Consider the following 21965-nt stretch of genomic DNA (forward strand, 5'->3'; position numbering starts at 1 on the left):
ACCAGCGAAAAATGCAGAAACAAAAACATTTTCCAAACCATTTTCCACCTGAACACGAAAAGCGTTGACTGTGTAAGAACTATAGTTGACGTAGTATGGCCGTGTGGCCGCATCGAGCCACAGAAACCGCGCGAAAAATGGGTTGAGCTTGCAATCCAATCGAAAATCAGTACCTGGTCAGCAGTCACAACAACAACGATTAAATGATATATGAATTGGATCATATATGAACTGCGGATATGAAATCAAGTGAAGATATGATCCTTGCAGTTATGAACGCAATTTTTGCAATTGCGTAGAGAAACCTGAAAATTTCAGGACTTCAACGGGGTTTGAACGCGTGACCTCGCGATACCGGTGCGACGCTCTAACCAACTGAGCCATTTCAGATATCATTTCATCCTTGATTCATTTCTCACGGGAACATTAGAACCCGCAAATGGCCAGCTCCCAACGTCAGTGGCTTCATAGCTCAGTTGGTTAGAGCCCTGGTTAGCATATTCCTCTCTGGTCACCCTATTTACAGAAGAACACTGACGCTCTTGAACAAGTCCAGCCTGAGCATGCAGTGGAACCTTAATCTTCAGAGGGGGTACATAGCGGTAAAAATGATGATGCAAGTTCATCCCCAGGGCATCAAGAAGATACAGATTCAAGCAAGCACAGGTACAAAAACTTTTGTTCCTATGAGGTCAGGGCAGAAGAAAATCAGCAAAAAAGAGGATGTTGCTAGTACTACTTTAGAAGTGCTTAACCTTATGAAAGATGTGGTAAAGAATAATCCCACCAAAGAGTTAATTGAGTTGATGAGATCAGAAATGGCACAAACCAGGGAACAAGAAATGAACTGGATGGCAAGAAGCTGTGTTGACTAATAATTAATCAAAATTCGACAAAGACAATGACAGTAAGGAAAGTGTTAATTAATTTCCCGGTTTAGCCCGTTTTCTTGTTGTGTGTTGTACCTGGTTGCTTGATTACTTGCTGATGCCAACCAACTCAACGTAATAGCGTAATGCGGTTTCCAACACAAATTGGAGTTTTCACGATAAAAGCCTCTATAACAAAACTGAGGATGTGGAAGCTCGTCCCTACTGTCGCCCAAGGTAAAGGGGAAACCCTAGCTTTTTGCAACCAATCTTGGGTAAGAGTGATGAACCTTTGAAAGTAAAATCTGTAACATAGGAATTATTGTTACATTAAGAGACTTTTCCAGTATTCTTCTCCAGCCAAAAGTTTCTTGCGCGAGGCATTCCTCACTTTTTGTGCCCCCTCGGTCAATGGACACATTGTGAAGAATTAAGCATGCTAGAGTTGTTGTGCGCACCTTATCTCTTGCACTTTCACACTTTCTCAACAATACCCTCCACCTCCTTTTCAGTTGCCCGTAAGTGCCTTCAGTTACCATGCTATAAGTAAAGTTTCTCTGTTGTGGAGTAAGCACAGCATTCGTATATGGGTTCATGAGCCAAGTGCACAAAGGGAAGGCAGAGTCCTCAACTATTAGAGGTGGCACCATCACACCATCACACCATCCACGGATTGTCCAATGTTTGATATGCAATGACCCTCTTGAATACGTGACCATAGGTCAGTGGGCTTAAATATTATAGCATCATGCGAATTTCCAGGGAAGCCACAACTAGCCCACAAAAATCTATACTGGGAGTCAACCATAGCCATTAGAACTATCGAATAGAAATTCCTTACTGGACTGTGGTCCCCCGGGGGACACTTTATCGAAATATGACAGCCATCAATACTGGCCCAGCAGTAGGGGAATTGCCATAGCTCATCCGTGTGCATTATCAGCCTCAGATCTTGGCATGTTCTTTGAAATACTCTCTTCCCACATATAGTCGATAATAGCTTATGAAACCTCTCGTACAATAGTATATACGGTTGAAACCCCGAGCCTGTTATGGTGTAAAAAGTAGTCGCCCCAACCTAACCTGTTCAAGCAAATAGCAAGTTCAAGTTGAAGTTGAAGTTGAAGTTCAAGTTCAAGTTTATTATTAGGTCCACATAAAATTAATACAAAGTTAATCTAGGCGGGTGGCGAGTAGGACCATTTACTGAGTAAATCAAAGTGTGAGTATTACAAAAGTAGAGAGATAAAATAAGTATGTATGCACACTGGATACTCGGTATTATAGACTAACAATAACTAAATTAAAAAAAAAAACAAAATAAGTAAATAAACAAATAAATAAAATAGAATAGAAATTGCAGTTAGATAAATCTACTTTTAGCAATTATTTTAAAATCTGATGATTAGTGAAGGTGTGACAATATAATGATCCTCTTCCAATAAAATTTGAGGAATAGCCACATTTAAGCTAGATTGACTTAAACAAATAAAGCTATTTTTCAATTACTGGCCTCAGGATTGCAGTAAAATTTTAAACAACTAAGGTTACTGCTAACCTTTTCGGTCTCGAATTTTGCAAAATTTTGAAAAGCTACCATAAGATAGCTCATTATGTTTGTTTTCTTGTAAAAAAGAAATTGTTGGAAAATGATTTTTTCTTGCGACGTTATTACAAATTTTGTGTTTTTCATGACTAAAATGTTAATCCTCCAAGGTGTTAGGAGATGTCAACACTTTTGACCTCCCGTGCAGTTTGAAGTGGAAATACATCAGGGTATCTTCACTTCATCGCGTGTTGAGTTCGCCATTTACCGGCATTTGTAGTCTTTGTGTTAAAGGAATACGTGAGGTGATATCCTCCTTACTCGACAATGAAACTCTTGAAACGAGGAGAGAAGTCGAAACGGGAAAATTCTCCCTGGGTAAAAAGTAAGAAAAAGACCGGGCCTAAAAGATTCTATCACGGAAACAAAGCAACCTAGGTTCGCTGCTAGAGACAAGGGCTAAATCTGTAATCAGGTATAAATAATCTATGGCTAACCTTAATTGAAGGCAAATCACAGAAATCATGCAAAAAGTTTCAATTCATGGGTAAAAAATGATTTTTCCCCTAAAATTAAGCTCATTTAATTTGGAGATTTCTGGTACACAGCCAAATTTTGTCAAGTTGACTGCTTTACCTACTACTTTCATCTTCTCTTAACTACAATCATGGACAAAAGCGTTGGGAAGGTAGCTTCATTTTACAGATAACCCCCCTCCCCTTATCAATGTTGGATTTCCAGGGGGCAAATTGGTGACTTTTCTTGCCTGAATAACTCTAACATTGAATATGGGGGAGGGGGGCCACAAGAGCATGGTATTTCCCAAATACTTCAGCCAATAGTAAGAATAATCGAATTAGGTGTGAAGTGAAGTGATGCCCTCAACCTTCCCAACAACTTTTGACCACAATTGTAGATAATGTGACCTTAAAATTGCTCTCCATACATGATAATAGGAAGTTTAAACCAACAAAAATGGTAACAATGCAATCTTCATCCAAAAAGCAAAATGATCACTGCTTTACTCAGCAAACCCTACCTTGGTTGGTTCTTGGTGCTACCTTCTCTAAACGTGATTTTAATCCGGAAACATCATGACCAGCGGATTCCAAATCTTTAATCCGCTTGGCAGCTCTTTGCTGTGGCATAAAAGAATGCTAGCAAATTATCAATACAAAGGCGTCCGATCCTCTTTTTCAACCTAGCGAAAGCTGTCACTTCTCAGTCGTGCACAGCTTTCCAAATGTCCATGGAATTCCCATAAGAGACTTAATAAACCTTTGAACGCAGGCGTATTCCCAGCCGGAAATACACCTGCATTCACAGGCTACTTTTGCCCATATACTCCAGTTTGTGTTTAACACCTGGTCTTCGTTTTAACAACAGTAGCCACTTTTTAAGTTGACAGAACTCCCACGATCTATTGTGAAAACTGAATTCCAATATTTTACCCTGACAACACAAATGACCAAATAGAAAAGTAAAGACCCCAGCTTGACCGCTCAAGCATCTCGAAGGAGGCCTACACGCTTGCCAAAAACCAAAGGAGCCGAATGAAACCAGCATGCTGCCCTTTGCCTTCAGGTTAAGAAGTTACAACACACAAATGACGAAACTAGTTTCTCTTTATCCTTCTTCTACATTAAGTCTTAGTCTACATTAAAGATAACTTTACCACTATGGCAAATCCTATGTTACATTAGCAAGGTAACCTCGATGGAATTTGATCGTCTAGATCACTATGAAGATGACTTCCGCTCAGGTTGTCAAACATCAGTCCTTCTCAGGACTATTTTCACTCAAACGATCAAAATCCATCAAGGTATGTAACTCCTGGGTTCAAATCATTTGCTATAAGGTAAGTCAACCAATAGTGTGATCCCTTACCTGCTGAGCTGATTCATAAGCCTGTAAAACGCTTTTCTGTAACGCTTCTGTACGAAGCTGCGCTTCTTCCTTCAAGTACAAAAATGCTTAATTTTAATTGAGGTAAAAATTGAAAAGGTTAGCCAATTTGAGTGTTTTCTGGTCCACGACCACTTCATCATTGTTGCCCACTTATGTCCAGAAATGCACGCAATTAGATGCAAGCCCAATTTTGATATTCAACTCGCAGTGCTCCTTTACCTCTAAGCATTTGCTACTAATTTCCAACAACAAGGTTAATTAAGTGCAAGGGTTAAGCTTTCAATTTAGTGAGTAGGGTTATGCACTGTCGTATTTGAAACAGTTAGGATTCCAGGAGGTGTATGACAACTGCAGGCCACATGCTGCAGACTGTCTACAAATAGCACTGATAAACAGAATTTAAGTATAAGCACCCATTTCATTAGCGCTCATAAACAGTATTTAAGGATCAGTCTACAGTCTGCAAGTGTCAGACACTGCATTCTAGGTATTAGCATTGGCATGCATTGTAGTGATTGGAGTAACTTAATTGAAGTGTTTAGTCTAAAACAGCCGTTGCCTTGGTCATTGGGTTAAGAAAATTGGTTCATGGTTATTGGAAGTTAAGGTGACTCAAATCAGTTTCAACACTCTTAGGGAGACCTTGTTATTAGAAGGATTAACTCTACAATACTTTATCACGTAACAGCAATGATATGGTACCATGTAAAACATCAATTATTGCTTAACAAGATGCAGTCATTTTTGTGACGTAACAAGTTACCATGGTAATAAGAAAGCCTTGCAAAAACACCCTATATTTTAGCTTTAGTAGTTCATATCTGAAAAACGAACTCGGTGACCCCAATTTTTTATCGCACAAAAGTAATCAGCAGGCCAAGATATAACTCTCTGCAAAGTTTAAAAGAATTCTGTGGAGTAGATTCAGAGCTATCTTAAATTTTCAATTATTTAAGGTGGCTCTGAATCTGCTCCACAGAATTTTTGTAAACTTTGCAGAAAGTTTCATTCTGGCATATCAATTACATTTCAGAAATAAAAAATGGGGGTCACCGAGTTCGTTTTTGAGATATGAGCAGCTAAAGCCAAACTATGGAGTGCTTTTGCAGGGCTTTCCTTGTGTCACGGTAACGTTTTACGTCACAAAAATGACCAAATCTTTTTCAGCAATAATTTGTGTTTGACATGGTACCATAACATTGCTGTTAAGTGATAAAATGTTGTAGTGTCAATCCTTCTATATGAGAACGTTTCTTTCAAGTGTGGAAACCGGTTTGAGCCACCTTAAGCATTCTTTCAAATGTAGGGTAAAGGGCTTAGATTGGAAAGAAGCTGTGGTCCTGTGTTGGTGGGTAAGTGAAATAAAGGAAAGGGTTTATGAAATGACTTGATATGGAAAATTGACCATTGTAAAGAAATTCTAACGTTGACGTTTTTGGGCTGAACAATCTGCGTTCCATGCAAATTTTGCATTTAAGTCTAAGCACCCATTTCAAATAGCGCTACTAAACAGTTATTAAGTCTAAGCCCCATTTTGAAATGGACAGCTTTCAATAACTGCGTGACTTGCATGTTGACTCGCATAGCTTGCCTTGTTGGCTTGCATGACTCGCAGCCATGGCTCACTGGCTCGCACATTGTCCTCACTCTGACGTTTTGAGCATTAGCCCTTCCTCAGAAGGGCAAACCCTTTTTTGTCTTTCACATATCAGGACTACTTTTTTTAACATAAAAGTGATATTCTTTATTTTAATAAGTCATTTGGCAGTATAACTTGTTTATTACAAGATTTAGAAATAATTGTCTCACAGATTTTCAATTAACAAGAGCAGTACACAAATACCAGAAAGTAACCACACTACAATAAAATTACAGTGCTGTTATTATTTTGTACCGTTACGATATTAATAAACTTATTACTCATTTTGCAAAATGGCCTGTTTACGTACTGATGTAAAAGAAATTCATTTGGAATAATCGAAAGCAACACTAGTAGCACTGCACAGATCATCTTGGAGGAGATATAAGTGACCAGATGTTTCTAATCTTGGTCCCTACTCGAGCAGAACGGTTTTTCAATATGAGTTACTTTTCGTACAAGCAAGTACTACTGGGGTACAATATGTTACATTTTACCATTCAGTCGATCCCTATCAAAGAGAGGAATGTTGGAGCTGCCATTGATTGGTGGGCATTTTTTAGGCATGGAATAAGCACATTTTGACGAGAGTGTTAACAACTTTCTGGGTGATTTCTGCATAATTTCTTGAAGCCACTTTTTCACACTTGTGTCCTTTGTGAGAAATTCGACTGAGTACTTGGGACAAGATTTGAAACAGTTTCCGTTTTGAAACTACTTTCTTGTTGTTGGGTGGGGTAGGATAGAGGTAATGGGGAATCTCAGGGAGGGGTAGGAGAAGTAGAACACGGAAGAAAGAAATATCACGTTTCTTTTTAGACCCCCAAAAAACCAAGCCCCTATTTTTTAACTACACCCCCTAAAAACGAAAATGCCTTTTCCAGACAGTTGATAGAAATAAAACAGTTTAAAAAATTCTGGACTGGTTCAAAAAAAAATTAAACCAGAGGTCAAAATTGAACTGCAACAATTACACGATACCAGTTCATCCTGGTTCTCTCTTATCATGCTGTATTTGTTTACATAATACCAGTACAAAATGTCATACCAGTACAAGTCCCCACAAAAATTACTTCACATGGAAACACCCTCGCTCTGGCCATTACTTCCTGGTTGACTAAGTTGTCACCCAAAACAGTGGGCTGAATGATATCCTGTGTACAAAGACCATGCGTGGAACAGGGTGTTCAACTGACCACTACCTTGTGAGGCGTCAAATTAGACTCAAGATCACTCTGCAACATAGAAAGAGCCCAGCCAATCAGCAAACTAGGCGATGAGGAGAATTGCAGGCTTGCTGCGCTGTTATCGTTGCTGTCGAGGGAACAGCAATTACCCCAGTTGGACCAGAGGGCATTGAGGAGCAGTGGCACGCCATAAACAATGTAGTCTTCTATGCCGCTAAGGAGACCCAGAAACATCCTGATGGGATTCTGAGAGAATGGAGAGGAGATTGAGAATCTGCTGGATGAGAAGCAGCGCCTGCATCATCAACATCTGCAGGAGAACTCAGAGAGGAGCAAGGCAGCCTTTGCAGAGCTCAAGCCAACAAACACAGAGAGGTGAGGGGGCTGACAAATGACTGGTTGTGCTGCAGGCAAGCAAAAGGTCTGCTGAGCATTTCTGACCAGCATGACTACCAGGGACTTTTCACAGACCTGAAATTAATCTACAACCCTAGGAGTAATACAGTGGCACCGGTTAAGTCAGCAGGCGAGAGCAAACTACAGACTGGCCTCCAGGAGAAAAGACCCACGTGGAAGGAACACTCCTGTAACCTGCTCAACTAACAAGGCTCTGCACAAGCAGACACTTACAGATGGCTAGAGAGATACCAGACCCAAAATGACCTATGCCGTGAAATCGCTATGCAGGAGCTTCAGAAAGCCATGAAGACCACAGCGAGCCAAAAGCACCAGGCTTAGATAGTATTCTCTCATATGCACTGCAGAAAGGTGGTCACAAAGTCTGTGAAGAACTGTTGAAGCTGTTCAACACCTCTCTCGCCAATGAGTGCTTAACTCAGGACTTCAAGGATGCCCTGATAGTGATCATCTACAAGAAGAAGGGAAACCGAGCAGACTGTGGAACCACAAGGGCAATTCTCTTTTCGCCATCACTAGCAACGTCCTGGCAAAGATCATCCTCAACCAGCTAAAAACCATCTCAAAGCAGGTCCTACCAGACTCAGTGCACCTTCAGATCAGGTTCTGCAATGTACCAGCAGAGCGAGTGTCAGGGCCCTCGTCACCACATCGCAGAGATGCTGGACTCCTCCACTTCATCTGTAGCAAATGCCATCGCTGCTGCAGAACAAGAGAAGGCCTTGTGGCCCATAAGTGGGCCTGCCCATGCTGACTCTCTGGACTGGTCAGTCAACGTAGACCCCGCGGACAGCCGATGTAAACACTATATGAAATTGACACCTTGTACCAGAATGAAACGTGTAACGGTATGAGATTTTACACATGCTAATTACTAGCGTTTTTCTGTACATTCTTCAAAGCTAACATTCAATGATTTGGAATAACAGAGTACTTTGTTCGTGCATTATGATACGTTTTGTGATTTGAAATGATTAACAGCACCAAGAAAAACCGTTTTACCTCTTTTTGCTGCTGTTGTTTAAGTTCTTCTTCATATTGTATTTGTAGTCTCTGTCTTTCCTGTGCTAATGCCCTCTCCTTCTCCGCTTCTTCTCTCATTGCCCTTTCTTTCTCTTCTTGCTTGAGACGCCTTTTTTCCTCTACTTGTTCCTTGATGGCGAGCTAAGAATACCACAACATACTTTTTTACAAAAGAAAGTTAGCAGTCTACAACACGCAACTTCAAGGATAAGCACTAATCTTAAATTAGTTTAATCAGAGCAAACAACATGCACTAAAATCTCACATACGGTGTTTGATTGCTGTGTAAGCTAAACAATGACTAAACAATGTTTTGAACATGTTCAAACCATCTGAGGGTAAGTTGTTGTTTAATTAACACTACAACTGCAGGCATAATAGACTGCGCAAACCTCAGCTCTCTTTAAACAACACGGATAAGAGAATAAAGAGAACACGCTCTTCATCAAGAACGAGTGTTCAGAAGAAATCCTTTTAGGCAAAATTGTGGAAACCGTACTGAGCCAAGTTGAGTTGCTGAACAACACTTTGAGAATTTCTTTGTTTTTCATCAGTGTTTCTGGAACTCAAGAATCAGTTTCCCAGGCAAGGCTGGAGTTCACTCATATTCTCTTTAAAAATTAAGTAAAAAAAAATATAAGAAATAATAAAACAAACCCCTCAAATAAACCCTCATATCAGTTCCGAATATGAAAAGGGCGTAGTGAGTAGACGGTTTGATCATGGTGGACAAAATGGTTTACCAGTCAAAACAGAAACTAAAGGAAATGCAAGGTCAATTTTTACCAGAATGCGGCCATTGTTGTTCAAGGGATTTGTTGCACGGTTTAATGTCAATGCTTTAATTAGATGTCATTGATCTGGATTATATAATCACAGTTATAGGATTAAATGACTAAATGAATAGTAAGAAACAGGAAGCGTTAAAATCTGACGGGATGAATGAACTGAAACAGTGCTACAGTATTATTAATGAATAGGTACATCGAGTGACGAATTTGTGTAGAAAACTCTTCTGGTAGCAAAGTTAAAATTCAGAAATGTTGAAAGTATCCCCAACAAATGCAGCTACCTATGACATGGAAGGGTTACGTTTTTGCAAACGTTGGCGGTGTAGCACTTATATTTCAACAGAATTAACTATTGGAGGGTAATGTGAAGTGTTCCACTAATTATTCCATCTTGTTCTCTCTGAACAATTCAGGTGAAATAAAATGGATTGCGTTGATCCCTCTCACACAAACAATGAAGCTCAAATGACTTAAGACGCACTACACTGACACACCATAACTGTTACGCGTGTATAAACACATCACGCACCGTGACAAATGGCAAGATGTTTTTCCACAATTATGTTCACGTGATCTCTTGATCTTCGGCCATTTTGTTCCATGTCATCATTACCCAAGACTTACTTGTGGGCATTTGGTGTGAAAACGTTATGAATTCCTGATTATTCCCTTCGTGCTTGCAGCTTTCAAGTCGAGATTTTTCCTGGTAATACACACTACATATGTAATAGTACATCACTGTAACTCTATATAAGTGCAAGCTACAATGATGCCTCTTTGGGATTTTGCCTATAGGTGCTAATTGTACCACTGTTTGGAGAAAACCATAGTTACTAACTATGAGAAAACTAAATAAAAATTTAAAAAAAATTGAGGACGTACAAGCCAATCAGGGAGAACCAGCTTTGGGAAGCTACTGCTTGCTGGATCATCCACCAAATTTCAAGGATAATTGCCAGCCAAAGAAGCGATCTTTGACATTTACAAGCAAAGAAAGATAATTAGATGTTTACCTGGTGTTCAAGTGTTTTCAGTCTTTTCTTTTCCAATTCATCCCTGTTCACAAGTGCCAAGCTTTGCAATCCATGTCCTCGAGCATGAATATTGACTGATCCGCTGAAATGAAAACAACAATACCCAACCTTACTTCATCTCTATCTTCAAGAAAATGGAAAAGAATTAAAACGTTGTGCTCAGTCTGCAGTTGCCATTGAAAAGATGACGCATCGAAGGAATCCTAGCTCCCAGAACGGAGAGACGGCCAGGCATCGCCACCAATCTCTTCAGTACAAAGAACCATGATACACACAAAAAATTGGAGAACAATTCCTTAAGTACATGTCATTTTTAAAATGGTTCTAATCAATTACTTTATCTTTCTTTGTCAATAATGCAAATAAGTAGCTGAAAAAAAAAAAGCCTAAAAAAGCTTTACCTATTCCACCGTCCTACATACTCAAGTTGGTCAAAGCATGTTTTGAAGAACCCTTACCTGCCTACAATGGTTGATGAGGATGATGTTTCAACAGTCATTGGAGACCCTCTGACATTATTGCTGGCTACAATGACACTGGCAATTGACTCATTCTGATGCCATGAATCACCACTGGCGTCCTGTGTTATGTGGTGAGTTGTAAAATAAAAATCTCTTTAAGCTACAACAGTAACGTATACTCAGTACGATAAACTTCGTGTATTAAAACGACTGACCACTTCTGGGAAATAGAAATGTAAAGCATTTGCTTATCATTATAGCGAACTGGCCACACAAAGCAACAAGTACAAAATAAAATGTCTAAAATGAAATGGAATGCAATAGTTTACGTTTTTTACGCAAGCAAACCACTAATTCCGAGAGAGCTAACTACCACAGAGTAACTTGTTGTGCTAGACATTCCAGGAAATCCAACTGGGTATTAATTAACTCTGGGAAATAAAATGGGGCACAAACTGAAAGGGGAGAAATCTTCAAAGAGATCTTATCCTTTCCTTGTATGGGTCGATTTCTTCATTACCTTGCATAATCCTGTTGTTGACTATTGCTGAGCAGCCAACTAACCCTTTCATTGCAATAATCTTGAAAGACTACCTCACTCAATTAAATCAAATTCAAGAAGCTTGACACTTCATCAGCAGCCTGAACTAACAAAAGCCAGTGCCTTTCAAGTTAATCAGTAGAACACTGCATCACGGTTAAAACATCAAATTAGCTTTAATTACCATTAGTGAATGGTGTAATTTTTCTTGAGCCTCTTTGTCCTTTTTTTCTTTAATCTGTTGTTCTAGATGATACGAAAATTTCATCTTGGAATTATGAAAATAAGATGCACATAAGTCTACCTATTTGATCTGGTCAAACAATGGATTTCTGACCAAATTTAAGGACGCTTTTCGCTGGAAAGAAGTTGGGAGAAAGGCTTCCCTTAATAAAGCCAAATAAAATCATACATCATCAAACAGACAGCTATAGAGCAAAAGAAGAAGAATGATGAATTAAATAAGAACCGTAGTGTAAGCGACTTTTTCACTTCCCATTACAAATCAGTTCTTTGTTAAGCCAAAAGAATCTACTGAAGGGGTAATGGTTTCTGAACAAACTGTGGTGCTTTCACCCGGTTTCCCAGGGGGGCTAGGCATCCTCTCAGATCAACATGTTTTTCTCTTCACATTTGTAAGGAGGGCAACCTAGATTAAACTGGTAAACATTTACAACTAATTAAAATTTTGTCATACCAAGGTCTTGTAACCATTTTTTCTTCTCTTCTGTTTTGTATTGGTCAGTTTTGTACTGAACAATTCCAGGAGCCTGCCAGAGAACATTAGAAGAGCTTAAAGACAATGAAACGTGATAACTATAGAGAAGCATTTTAATTCAGAATACAACATGACATAGTCTCTTCAGCTTAATAATTAACATAAATCAGTCACTGAAGCCATAATGTCTGAGAAAATTTAAGAACTGTAGTCTGCAATAATGAGTGTGAAGCAGGGAAGGGCTTTAACAAACGAAAAAATTACTGCATCTACAGGCTTGATTCTTAGTACTCAATCAACTCTTTCAAGTGGGTGCACTATTTTAACACACAGGTTCAAGGAATTCTTTTACGTAAAATGTTATATCTGTTTTTAATTTTACATATGTACTTTTGGTCTGAATGACAACAAAATCATGATCTGTACAAATAATCAGTCATGTATTTGTTAATGAAACGGTTAGAATAAATGAAACTTACCCCAACAGCAAAAGAGCTTCTCATAGCCACAGGAATTTCTGGGTTCACATTGTGTGTGCTCGTATCCTCACCAGTTGTCATAATACTGGGCCTGACCTTAGCTGTCTCAACTGCTGGCCCCACTGCCTCATTCTAGTAAAAGCAATATAAAATACAAGTAACAGAATTAAAGAGAGGGAAGCCCAGTTTCATGGACATGTTGGATGGGCCACTTACTAATTTAATTTTGATACAGAAATTTGTCAGTATTATTTTATCCTGGTGATTTTAAATAAACAACTACAAACTGGACCTGTCTGTGCATCACATTAAATCAACGTGCGATTAAGAATCAGATCAACTACAGAGAAAACATGGGTCTACTCCACATATACCCCATAAGGGTTAGAAGATAAAAATAGACACAAAATTACAGTATACCAGTCCCATTTTCTTGTAGTCTGCAACAACATTCCCAGATTGAGTACGTATAGGTGCACCTCCACCAGGCCGACCCCAAGGATTGTAGTCTCGAAATTCACTCTCTTTGCTCTGTAAACAGACAACAGTATCAAAACAATATAACGCTGTAAAGAAGCACCATCACCATGCTGGTTTATTTACTTGATACCATTTCAAATAATTTTACAGATGGAACATCATAAATAACTGAGAATTAATAACAACTTTTATCTTACATTCTTTTGTTTTTGTAACTTCTGCTTCAGAGCTACTTGTGTATCTATTAAAACATAGGTAATAGTATAAACTACATTAATACTTTAAAACTGTGGAATTATGAGTGGGTAGAAGACAAACCATCTTCACACTCAAGGAAAAAGCATAGCCAAGATGTACAGATGTATATAAAACGTTCAAATTTCTCCTTCCATATACAATAAAAAAGGTGCCTCCTTAGATTTTCGCTTCAAGCCATTGGGGCACTCTAAAACCGGGGGGGGGGGGGGGGGCTGGAGGGGAGCTCTGTCAAGAGATGCCTCTATAAATTCTAGAGGCTCTAAGCTATGACCTGGTTGTTAGCTGGCACTTCTAAGACCAAACCAAAGTTACTTTGGGGGTGTGTCAGCAGTTCCATGTTTTGTTAAGTGTGTTATTTGCGGTTTCAGCGGTGTGTTTGGATGAATTCAAAATGCACTTGTTGTGATTGTCGATGATTTGTTTGGTATTATTCATGTTGTTTCATTGTCTGTTTTTCCCTTTGGCAGTCGTAGTTGGTTCATAGTGTTGAATGTAGTGGTATCCATTCTCGTTGAGTGCTTTTTGGTATGGAAGGGTGGCTTGATCGAATGATTCTTTGCCCAATGAAAGAGATGAGAGTCATTTGTTGATGCTGGCTGGTATGTTCTTTGTGGTGGTTGCTCTCGGATTGACGTACTGTAGCATGGTGTTAAGTCTTTGTGAAGGGCTGGTAGGTGCTGTTGTTCAGGTTGAAAGTGACATCTAGGAAGTTTATGATCAGTTTGTTGGCTTCGATTGTGATCCATAGTCCATTCCGATTAAAGACGCGAGATATTTCCTTCTTGATGTTCTCTTTGACTCATTATATTTGAATAAGAGTTTACAGACATCAGTAGGATTTACAGAGTTTTCGATACTTACAATACTTACAACAGATATCTAAACAACAAAAACTAACTTACAGTGCTTTCCTTACTTTGGTATACTGACATAAACACTACAGAACGTGGGAGGGTTACAGTTATATAACTAATTAATTCTTAATAAGTAGAAGAAACTTAGAAGTAACATCGAATCGTTGCTGACACCCTGATAACGAAGGAGTAAAGAAGGGGAATAACAGTGGCCAAAGATAAAGATGTTAGTAATCTTTTCTGAGAGACTGAAGATCAGCTACCGTTTTATAATGTTCTAGAAAGGATGAAAAGCTTGTGATAGATAGAGTAGTTTTTTTACTTCCACTAAGCCAGTTTTGAAATCTCGCAAGTAATAAGATTAAGTTAGTTTGGTTTTTGCTCTTTGAAGGTGTTCAGCCTCAGACCCAAGGCAGATAAAGCATAGGGTGAAGTCCGTAGAGACAGAATTCAGTTGTTTTAGTAATTAAAGCACCAATGTTCCTCCAAAAACTTCAGTCAATTTGCAGAACCAGAAGATATGCGCTAAATCTCCTGGTTCGGTATGACAAAAGGTACAGGTTGCGTCTTCACTAAAACCCATTCTAACAAGGGATACATATGTAGTTCAGGATTGATGATGCAATCTAACCTGAAGTTCAATTAACTTTGTGCTTTTTGTACATTTTGCCGCAAGTGTGTATGCATCAATCCAACTGAGCTCCTGAGTTTCTTGGAAAGTGCCTATTATGCATTCAGGGAACATTTTCCGTTCTACTTTATGATAGGCTAATTTGTTAGCCATTTTTGATGATCCGAAGGCACTTAAAAAAGTGGCTTGTTCTTTGTAATAGACCAATTTCGACATATTAAAATTCAGTCCAAAACAAAAGGCACCATCTCGAGGCTCTGGGGAATAAACTCATACAAATCCTTACATTTATTCCCCAGAGCCTCGAGATGATGCCTTTTGTTTCGGACTAAATTTTAATATATCGAAATTGGTCTATTGTCCGTAGAGATGGTGAGTTTGTTTTTTTCCAAAGATCTTTAATAGCAGATATTATACCATTGTAAGTTAGAGAGCAGGTTTTTGTGCAATGTATTTGTTTTCTACTGGTAACATAAAGATATTTGGCGTTTCTTTAACGAGATGTTTTACCTCAAACAATCCTTTTTCATAACAGTTCTTATAAAAAATCGTTTTATCCATGAGTCTTATTAAGGAGTTGGATTGGAGTGGTGTCAAGAGGTTGATTATTTGAGAATTGGCTAAGCACTCAAGGACTGTAATTTTCCCAATAAGGCAAAGTCAGTGCAATGACAAACATCCTAGACAATTGTGTAATTTTTGAAATTTTTTCTGAGACGTTTGTGTTAGTTGCTGTTTCTGGGTCTGTTGATAGCCAAATACCAAGAGTCTTGATCTTGAAGTTTTTCCAATTGAAGTTTTCTTCAGAGCAGAGTTGAGTCTGAGGCCTCATGTCTTGCTGAAAATTCGTAGAGCTTTTAAGGCTTCAGTGAGAGATCTCTGTGATCCTTCAAGAAGAGTGGTATCATCAGCATATACTGACTTATCTTGATTTCAGTGTTTTTCACGTGTAGACCTTTAATATCTGTGTTTTTTGAGTTGACTGGGCGAGGATTTCGACTGACAAAATGAAAAGATATGGAAAGAGTGGGTGACCTTGGCGCATGCACCTCTTTACTAGAAAGAAACCGCTTATCCAGCCATTCTTTGCAATACAGCTTTCCGAATGATTATAAAAGGTCTGGAGCAACGGAATAATAGAGGGACCGAAATTGAAAGAGAGAATTGTTTTCTCGATAAAAGGCCACTCAAGGGTGTCAAATGCTTTTTCAAAATCGAAGCAGAGCAATAGACCTGCGATGTTTTTACTGGCTGTGTAATTGATGACACTGTCAATCAGACGTATGTTCTCAGATATGCAACACCCTTTTATGAAGCCTGTCTGGTCGTTATTTACTCATTCGGATAAATAAATCTTAATCCAATTTGCGATAGATTTTGCAGCTATCTCATAATCACAATTGAGAAGTGTTAAAGGCCTCCAGTTGTGAACATAGAAAAGTTCTTCGCCCTTTTCAGGTATTAGCTTTATTACGCCACATCTTTGCGTTATGGACAGATTACTGTCGCGAATTCACGAATTAAAGCATCAAGAAGAGGTTACAAGATTTCGTTCCAGAAATTTTGGTAAAATTCGGTACCGGGGCTTTTCTCTGATTTCATTTCTTTTAGAGCCTTGAGGCATTCCACTTTTGTTAAAATACACTCAATGGCTTCGCTTTCATTGCAACTCAAGACAGTGTCATTATCAGAGAAAAAGACGTCAGTTCCAGTTTTGAGGCATAAAGACCTTCATAAAAAGTTTCACATTCGTGTAGAATTTCCTTATCAGTAGAAGAATAATCATTTTCGTTACTTTTAAGACGACTTATTGTTCCTTGTTTACATAATTGTCGTTTTTCAAGGCACAGAAAATATTTTGTATTTTTCTCTCCTTCATTATGCCACCTGGTTCTTGAGCGTAACGTCTTGTGCGATGTTCAATAATTCTTTCGATCTCGTTTCTATAATCATCGAGTGTTGTCTGCAAATGAACTTTTTGTTGCTCATTACAGAATTTTCCCTCATCAATTATCTTTTCCAAGTCCACCATTTATTTATACAGGGTGTCTTAATGCATCTTAATCCCTGAGCTCTTTCATAACACATATGAAATGGATTTTTCTCTGACTTTCATTTTTATTACATCCCAGAGAAAAACCGGATTAACAGTGTCACCGAGTTTGTATTCCTTTCTGGTTTGATCAATAACAATTTTCATGTGTTCAATGTATTCTTCGTCTTTTAAAAGAGAGGTGTTTAATCTCCCTGGGCCAGTTGTTCAAAAGGCGATTAACGCTAATCTCAGGTTAAAAATTAACAAAGGAGTTTTATTCTCTACTCCCAAATGCTGTTCAAGGCTGATATTCAGTAAAACTTTACATTTAAAGAACTCAATCGTGAAAAACAAAAATTAGCAAAGGAACCTTTCAGCAAAACGTTGAAAACATGAAACAAAAGTTTACGCTAATCATGGATTAAGTTAATTGGCTTTCGAACAACCGGACCCTGAGGCCTCTTCTGATTATGGTGTAACACAACTGAGAACAGAATCATTGAATGCTCTGTTTTGTAACAAGGTAAGATGTCCACCAAGTTAGTGTCACAGATAAGGCCGGAGTTTATTAAGAAGAAATCAAGCCTACAGTGTATTTCGGGCTTCCTTCGGTGCCATGTATACCTACATGTATATTTGTTCGGATGGAGCGTTCTTCAGATATCAATAAGGCCTACCTCTTTGCATCTTTGATTTTTTACTTTAAGTGCATTTTGGTAAGTTTCAGGGATGCCACCTTTCTTATCTTTTTTAATGTCTGACACCATGTTGAAGTCACCTCCTAAGATTAGTTCTTCACTTCTGAAATAACAGATATGGCCAAAAATGTTTCCGAAAAAGACTGGGTTGTCCTCATTAGGGGCATAAATGTTGGATATGGTGAAAAATTTGAAATAATTTTTAATGTCACAGAGCATAAAAAGCCCTCAGGGATCAACATACAAATGTAAGTCCAAATTAAAATTGTTATTGAAAATACATTCTGACACCCACTGAACTGCCGGAGCTACTACTAAATAATGCTTCATGGCCCCATTCAAATCTCCAAAAGTCAACATTTTGTTCAGTACAATGCACTTTTTGTAAAAAATTAATCGATTTTTTTTTCTGTTTCTATAAGACAGTTGAAAACCTCTCTCCTCTTACTGTCATATCCTAATTCCTGACGTTAATAGGGCAAAACTTAATTCACTCATTTTCTTCCAAGTGCAAAGTGTTATTTTGATGACGTGAATCAGCAAAGTGTCAGTTATTGTTGTGGTTATATTTTGAGAAAGTAGTAAATTGAATAGATTAGAAAGTCTAGTAGACAAACATGTTTTGCTAAGTTTTGAGATATATACGCAAGAAAGATTTAACTGATTTTGCTAACGAAAAAATCCTTCTTGACCAGATTGCTACAAAACCTTACCCGTAAATACAAAAGCAACAAGCACACATACACGAAGTACAAACGTAGAAAAACTAACCTTGCCTTCAGGCATCGATCTACGGTAGCTGCAATTATTTGACAGAATCCGTAGTCACACCAGTTGGTCAGATTTAAAAATAGCTATTACTATATGTAGGGCTTAACCTTTAATTAAGTAAGGACTAACAAAAGAAAGAGACAAGGACCAGCACAATCAGCTCGAAGGATACTCCAGCTGGCCACAACTTGCCCCGAATATATAATTCGTCTGGTTGGCTATTGCTGAACGCTGCTGGGATGCTGTTATATCTGGCTTTCTTAAAGTATTTCATCTGTGCTTTTCTTCCGACAGCAATCTGACGTGGAAGGTCATTTTATACGCTGATACTATCTACATGTATCTTCCTTTTTGCCTATGCAATGAATGTGTTGAATCTCGATCAATATTATTTGCATCAACAAATCCAAGCTCCGCGTGTAAGAAATTGGGAAGGACCAGTTCCGTGTCTTCCTTTTCATTGTGTTCCCTTATATTCTTATACTCCAGGTAAAGGTTCCTGTTTTGTATTTCTGAAATATTCTAGAACCCTCTTTTCGCTTTCCTTCCAAACCCTCCAGGTTATCCGATGCTCGTTTCTTGTCAAGTTCATTTGTATTCAGACTGTCCTTTATATCTTCAACATCACGTTTCAGCGCCACATGTTCATTTTCAAGTAATGGAAATCTTGATTTGATTCTCGCAAAGGAATATTGAAGGTTATTAACAGCATCTTCAATTATGTCTAGCTTTTTCAGATTTGCTATAAATATTGTATCCCGTAGGGATTTTTTAACTTCCTGCGTCATATTCAGAGCAGTGATGATTTCGTCTTTGCTGTGAGTACCCGTGGGTTATTGTTCGTGTGACTAAGTAATACGTTCTGTTTCTTGCGGTGAACAAATGGTTGAACCGTCAGATGATGATAGATGTATTCAGCCATATCCCATTACCATTGCTCGCTCTCCGTGACTCTTGGTGAGGCTTTAGAAATGGCTAGTCAGTCATCTCGATAGAGACTTGTGTTGACGTCATGGATTTGTAATTGCGAAAGCAGGAACTTCCTACTAGCTCGCATGTCTCAGCGCAGTCGTAGCAGCCCATAGTAACGTCAAATGTTGTGTCGCCCTTTTTTTGACATGGTTGATGCTTGTGTATTGGGATCGAATTTTTTTCATGATGTTTCTTTCGCCGTTTGTCATGTTGTCGTAGGCTGGGCAAAAGTCAAGTACTCTGTTTAAAGAAGATATTGGCTGATGGAGGAGTAGAATTCTGCGATGTCAAAGCCAATAAGACTGTGATGTTGTTTGTTTTCAATAGCTTTAAACCACTCGATCACGGGAGCAGTGTTTTTCCATTGGTTGAATTTGGATGCTAGCTCTTGCGATTTTGCTGTTGATTCTATGGAGGATTTCTTTGCTGATTATGCCCATCTCAGACTTAGTGGGGTTTATTAGTCAGCGGGTCAGTTTGTTAGTGAAGTTCGGTTTGTGATCCTTCAGTGCTGTGAATGCGTCTTTGTCAGCAATAGCGTCCACTCTGTCAGCGATACCCAGTTTCGTTCCACTCTTTGTTTTCTGCATGGATGGGTCGTGTGGTATTAGGTTGCGCTTTTTTCAGAATTTTGTAATATTTTGTTCTAGTAGATCGTTGTATGTTCATGGTTCCAGTTTGTAAACGTTCGTCGTTTTATCAGGGGCAATGAGTAACCTTGGTTTCGTTCACAAACATGTGTTCAGTGTTGTCTTTGAGCTTGTTGAGAAAATGCCTGTTAACTTCTTTGAACTTTGTCGATTGTATCATCTTTAGCATGCGGCCTTCAAATTCCTTAAGATCGCCAATTGGAGGGGGGTTTTTGGTAGCCGTATGTGCCTGTAGAGGAGGTGGACGTACCATGGTTAAGAAAGAAGCTCTCCAACGCATTCTACATAGAAACTACTCGGATTTTTCAATTAGGCGTTGTAAGTAGTCGTTCTGTGATGGTAGAGGAATATGCTTTGTGGAGTAGCCAATGTTGAATTTTAAATTTCCATTGCTGATTATCATCTGCCTAGTATGTCTGCTTATTATTATCATCTAATCATCTGCCAACAATAAATGGCGTCTTAGTACTATTTCTTCTTGTTGATTCTGTAGCTGGAGTCAACAGTTCTTCCCTTGATAACCATTTCGCTCTCAGGACTTGTTGCTTAAAGAAATGCCCGTTGTAAGCTTGTGTGCACAAAAGAAAATGCAAACTGAAATCTACATCTTAAATTAACTAAATTCCAGAAGTGGCATCCAAGTTTTTATTTAAAAGCTCTTAATTTTATTTGGAAAGTGCACATACTAGATTTTGAATACAGAAAAAGTGTTAACTCTGTCGCTCACTGATCAAACAGTTCATCCGATTAACATATCCATCGCAACCTAAGAGCCTGGGCATATGGGATGCTTCTCTTGCATCCTCGAGGGTGGCATGAGCGAAAATTTAGATACTGATGCTTATCAGTAGGCTTATTACGATGAGATCTGGTGTCACTAATAATGGTAACACCCAAGTAATTACTGCTCTTGTGTGACCAGTCCCAAGTAAACGTGATAGTGTCATGAGCACTATTAAGATAGAACCTTCAGCTCCTCCTCACCTTCTGTCTAAATCATAAAGATATCCTCAATATATCTAAGCCATGTGTGCGGTTTCTCATGATAACCATCAAGAAGACTTTTCTCTAATCTGTCCATAAATAAATTAGCATAATTTGGCACCATCCTTGTTCCTATGGCGGTACCCAATTTCTGAAGGAAATGATGTCCACTTAATTCAAATTTATTGTTCCTTAAAACAAGCTCTGCTAATTCCATTTTGCTGAGAATCTCTGGATTTATTCTTTTATTCAAGGCTTCGCAAATAGCTTGAAGCCCCTTTTCATAGTAGTGAGAATAGCTCCGTCTGATAACCTTCCAATCTGTATTAACTTTCGAAGCAGATCATTAGTATCCTTCACATAGGATTTAACACTTAAGGACGTTCGCGCCCATTGCTATTGCGCATCTTTTCGCACATGTCACGCACACGTCATGCATCGTAGACCACGCAGGTAAACACGATTCTAAAGGCGCAAAAATTTTCCACAAGAATGGAACATGAAAGTATGTGGCATCATGGGATAGCTGTGGACCCAGGTCTTCTCGGAAGTGTCACGCAATGGCGTGACAGTGCGAATAGACAATCGCTTTGAGAACTTCGCAGCGATTTTACTCTCTTGAATGCTCGGTGACCCCCATCTTTCTTTCTGTAGATCACTTCCTTCCTTGATTTTGTCCATTTTAACAAAAAACAAAAAAAATCTGTACGTGAGAAGTTACAAATATTTGGCCTTTTATGCTCTCGTGCGACCGAAGTCTTCTTTCTTAGACTAATATGTATCGTTTTTCAAGGTCTATTTCACCTCAGAAAAAGATATCACTTGCAAAGGTTAATTTAGTTATATTAGTTATGTTGAACTGAGTACGTTCACCTGATCTAAATTTCACTCATGTAGCTTTTTTATTGCTGACAGTTGTAAGCTAAGATCGTCTTAAAGTAACGCAATCTTCTAAAAATGCACCTCATGATCTCGAAAACGAGCACGGTGATCCCCCATTTTTTTTGCCTTTTTGGCAA

At 38.7% G+C, this 21965-nt stretch overlaps 1 protein-coding gene across 2 annotated transcripts in view; it reads right to left on the reverse strand.

Moving 5' to 3' along the window:
• LOC138015037 (coiled-coil domain-containing protein 66-like) overlaps positions 1–21965 on the reverse strand; it is a 95991-nt gene that overhangs the window by 21010 nt on the left and 53016 nt on the right. For both annotated transcript variants that reach the window (XM_068861938.1, XM_068861937.1), the window contains exons 8-17: positions 13291–13334; positions 13034–13144; positions 12614–12745; positions 12114–12186; positions 11601–11662; positions 10873–10994; positions 10394–10496; positions 8569–8730; positions 4303–4371; positions 3455–3554 (exon numbers count right to left, since the gene is read on the reverse strand). In XM_068861938.1, coding sequence (XP_068718039.1) covers positions 3455–3554; positions 4303–4371; positions 8569–8730; positions 10394–10496; positions 10873–10994; positions 11601–11662; positions 12114–12186; positions 12614–12745; positions 13034–13144; positions 13291–13334 — 978 coding nt within the window. The remainder of the gene's footprint in view (positions 1–3454; positions 3555–4302; positions 4372–8568; positions 8731–10393; positions 10497–10872; positions 10995–11600; positions 11663–12113; positions 12187–12613; positions 12746–13033; positions 13145–13290; positions 13335–21965) is intronic.

Source organism: Montipora capricornis, chromosome 9 (genome assembly GCF_036669925.1).
Source record: "Montipora capricornis isolate CH-2021 chromosome 9, ASM3666992v2, whole genome shotgun sequence".
Classification (NCBI taxonomy): domain Eukaryota; kingdom Metazoa; phylum Cnidaria; class Anthozoa; order Scleractinia; family Acroporidae; genus Montipora; species Montipora capricornis.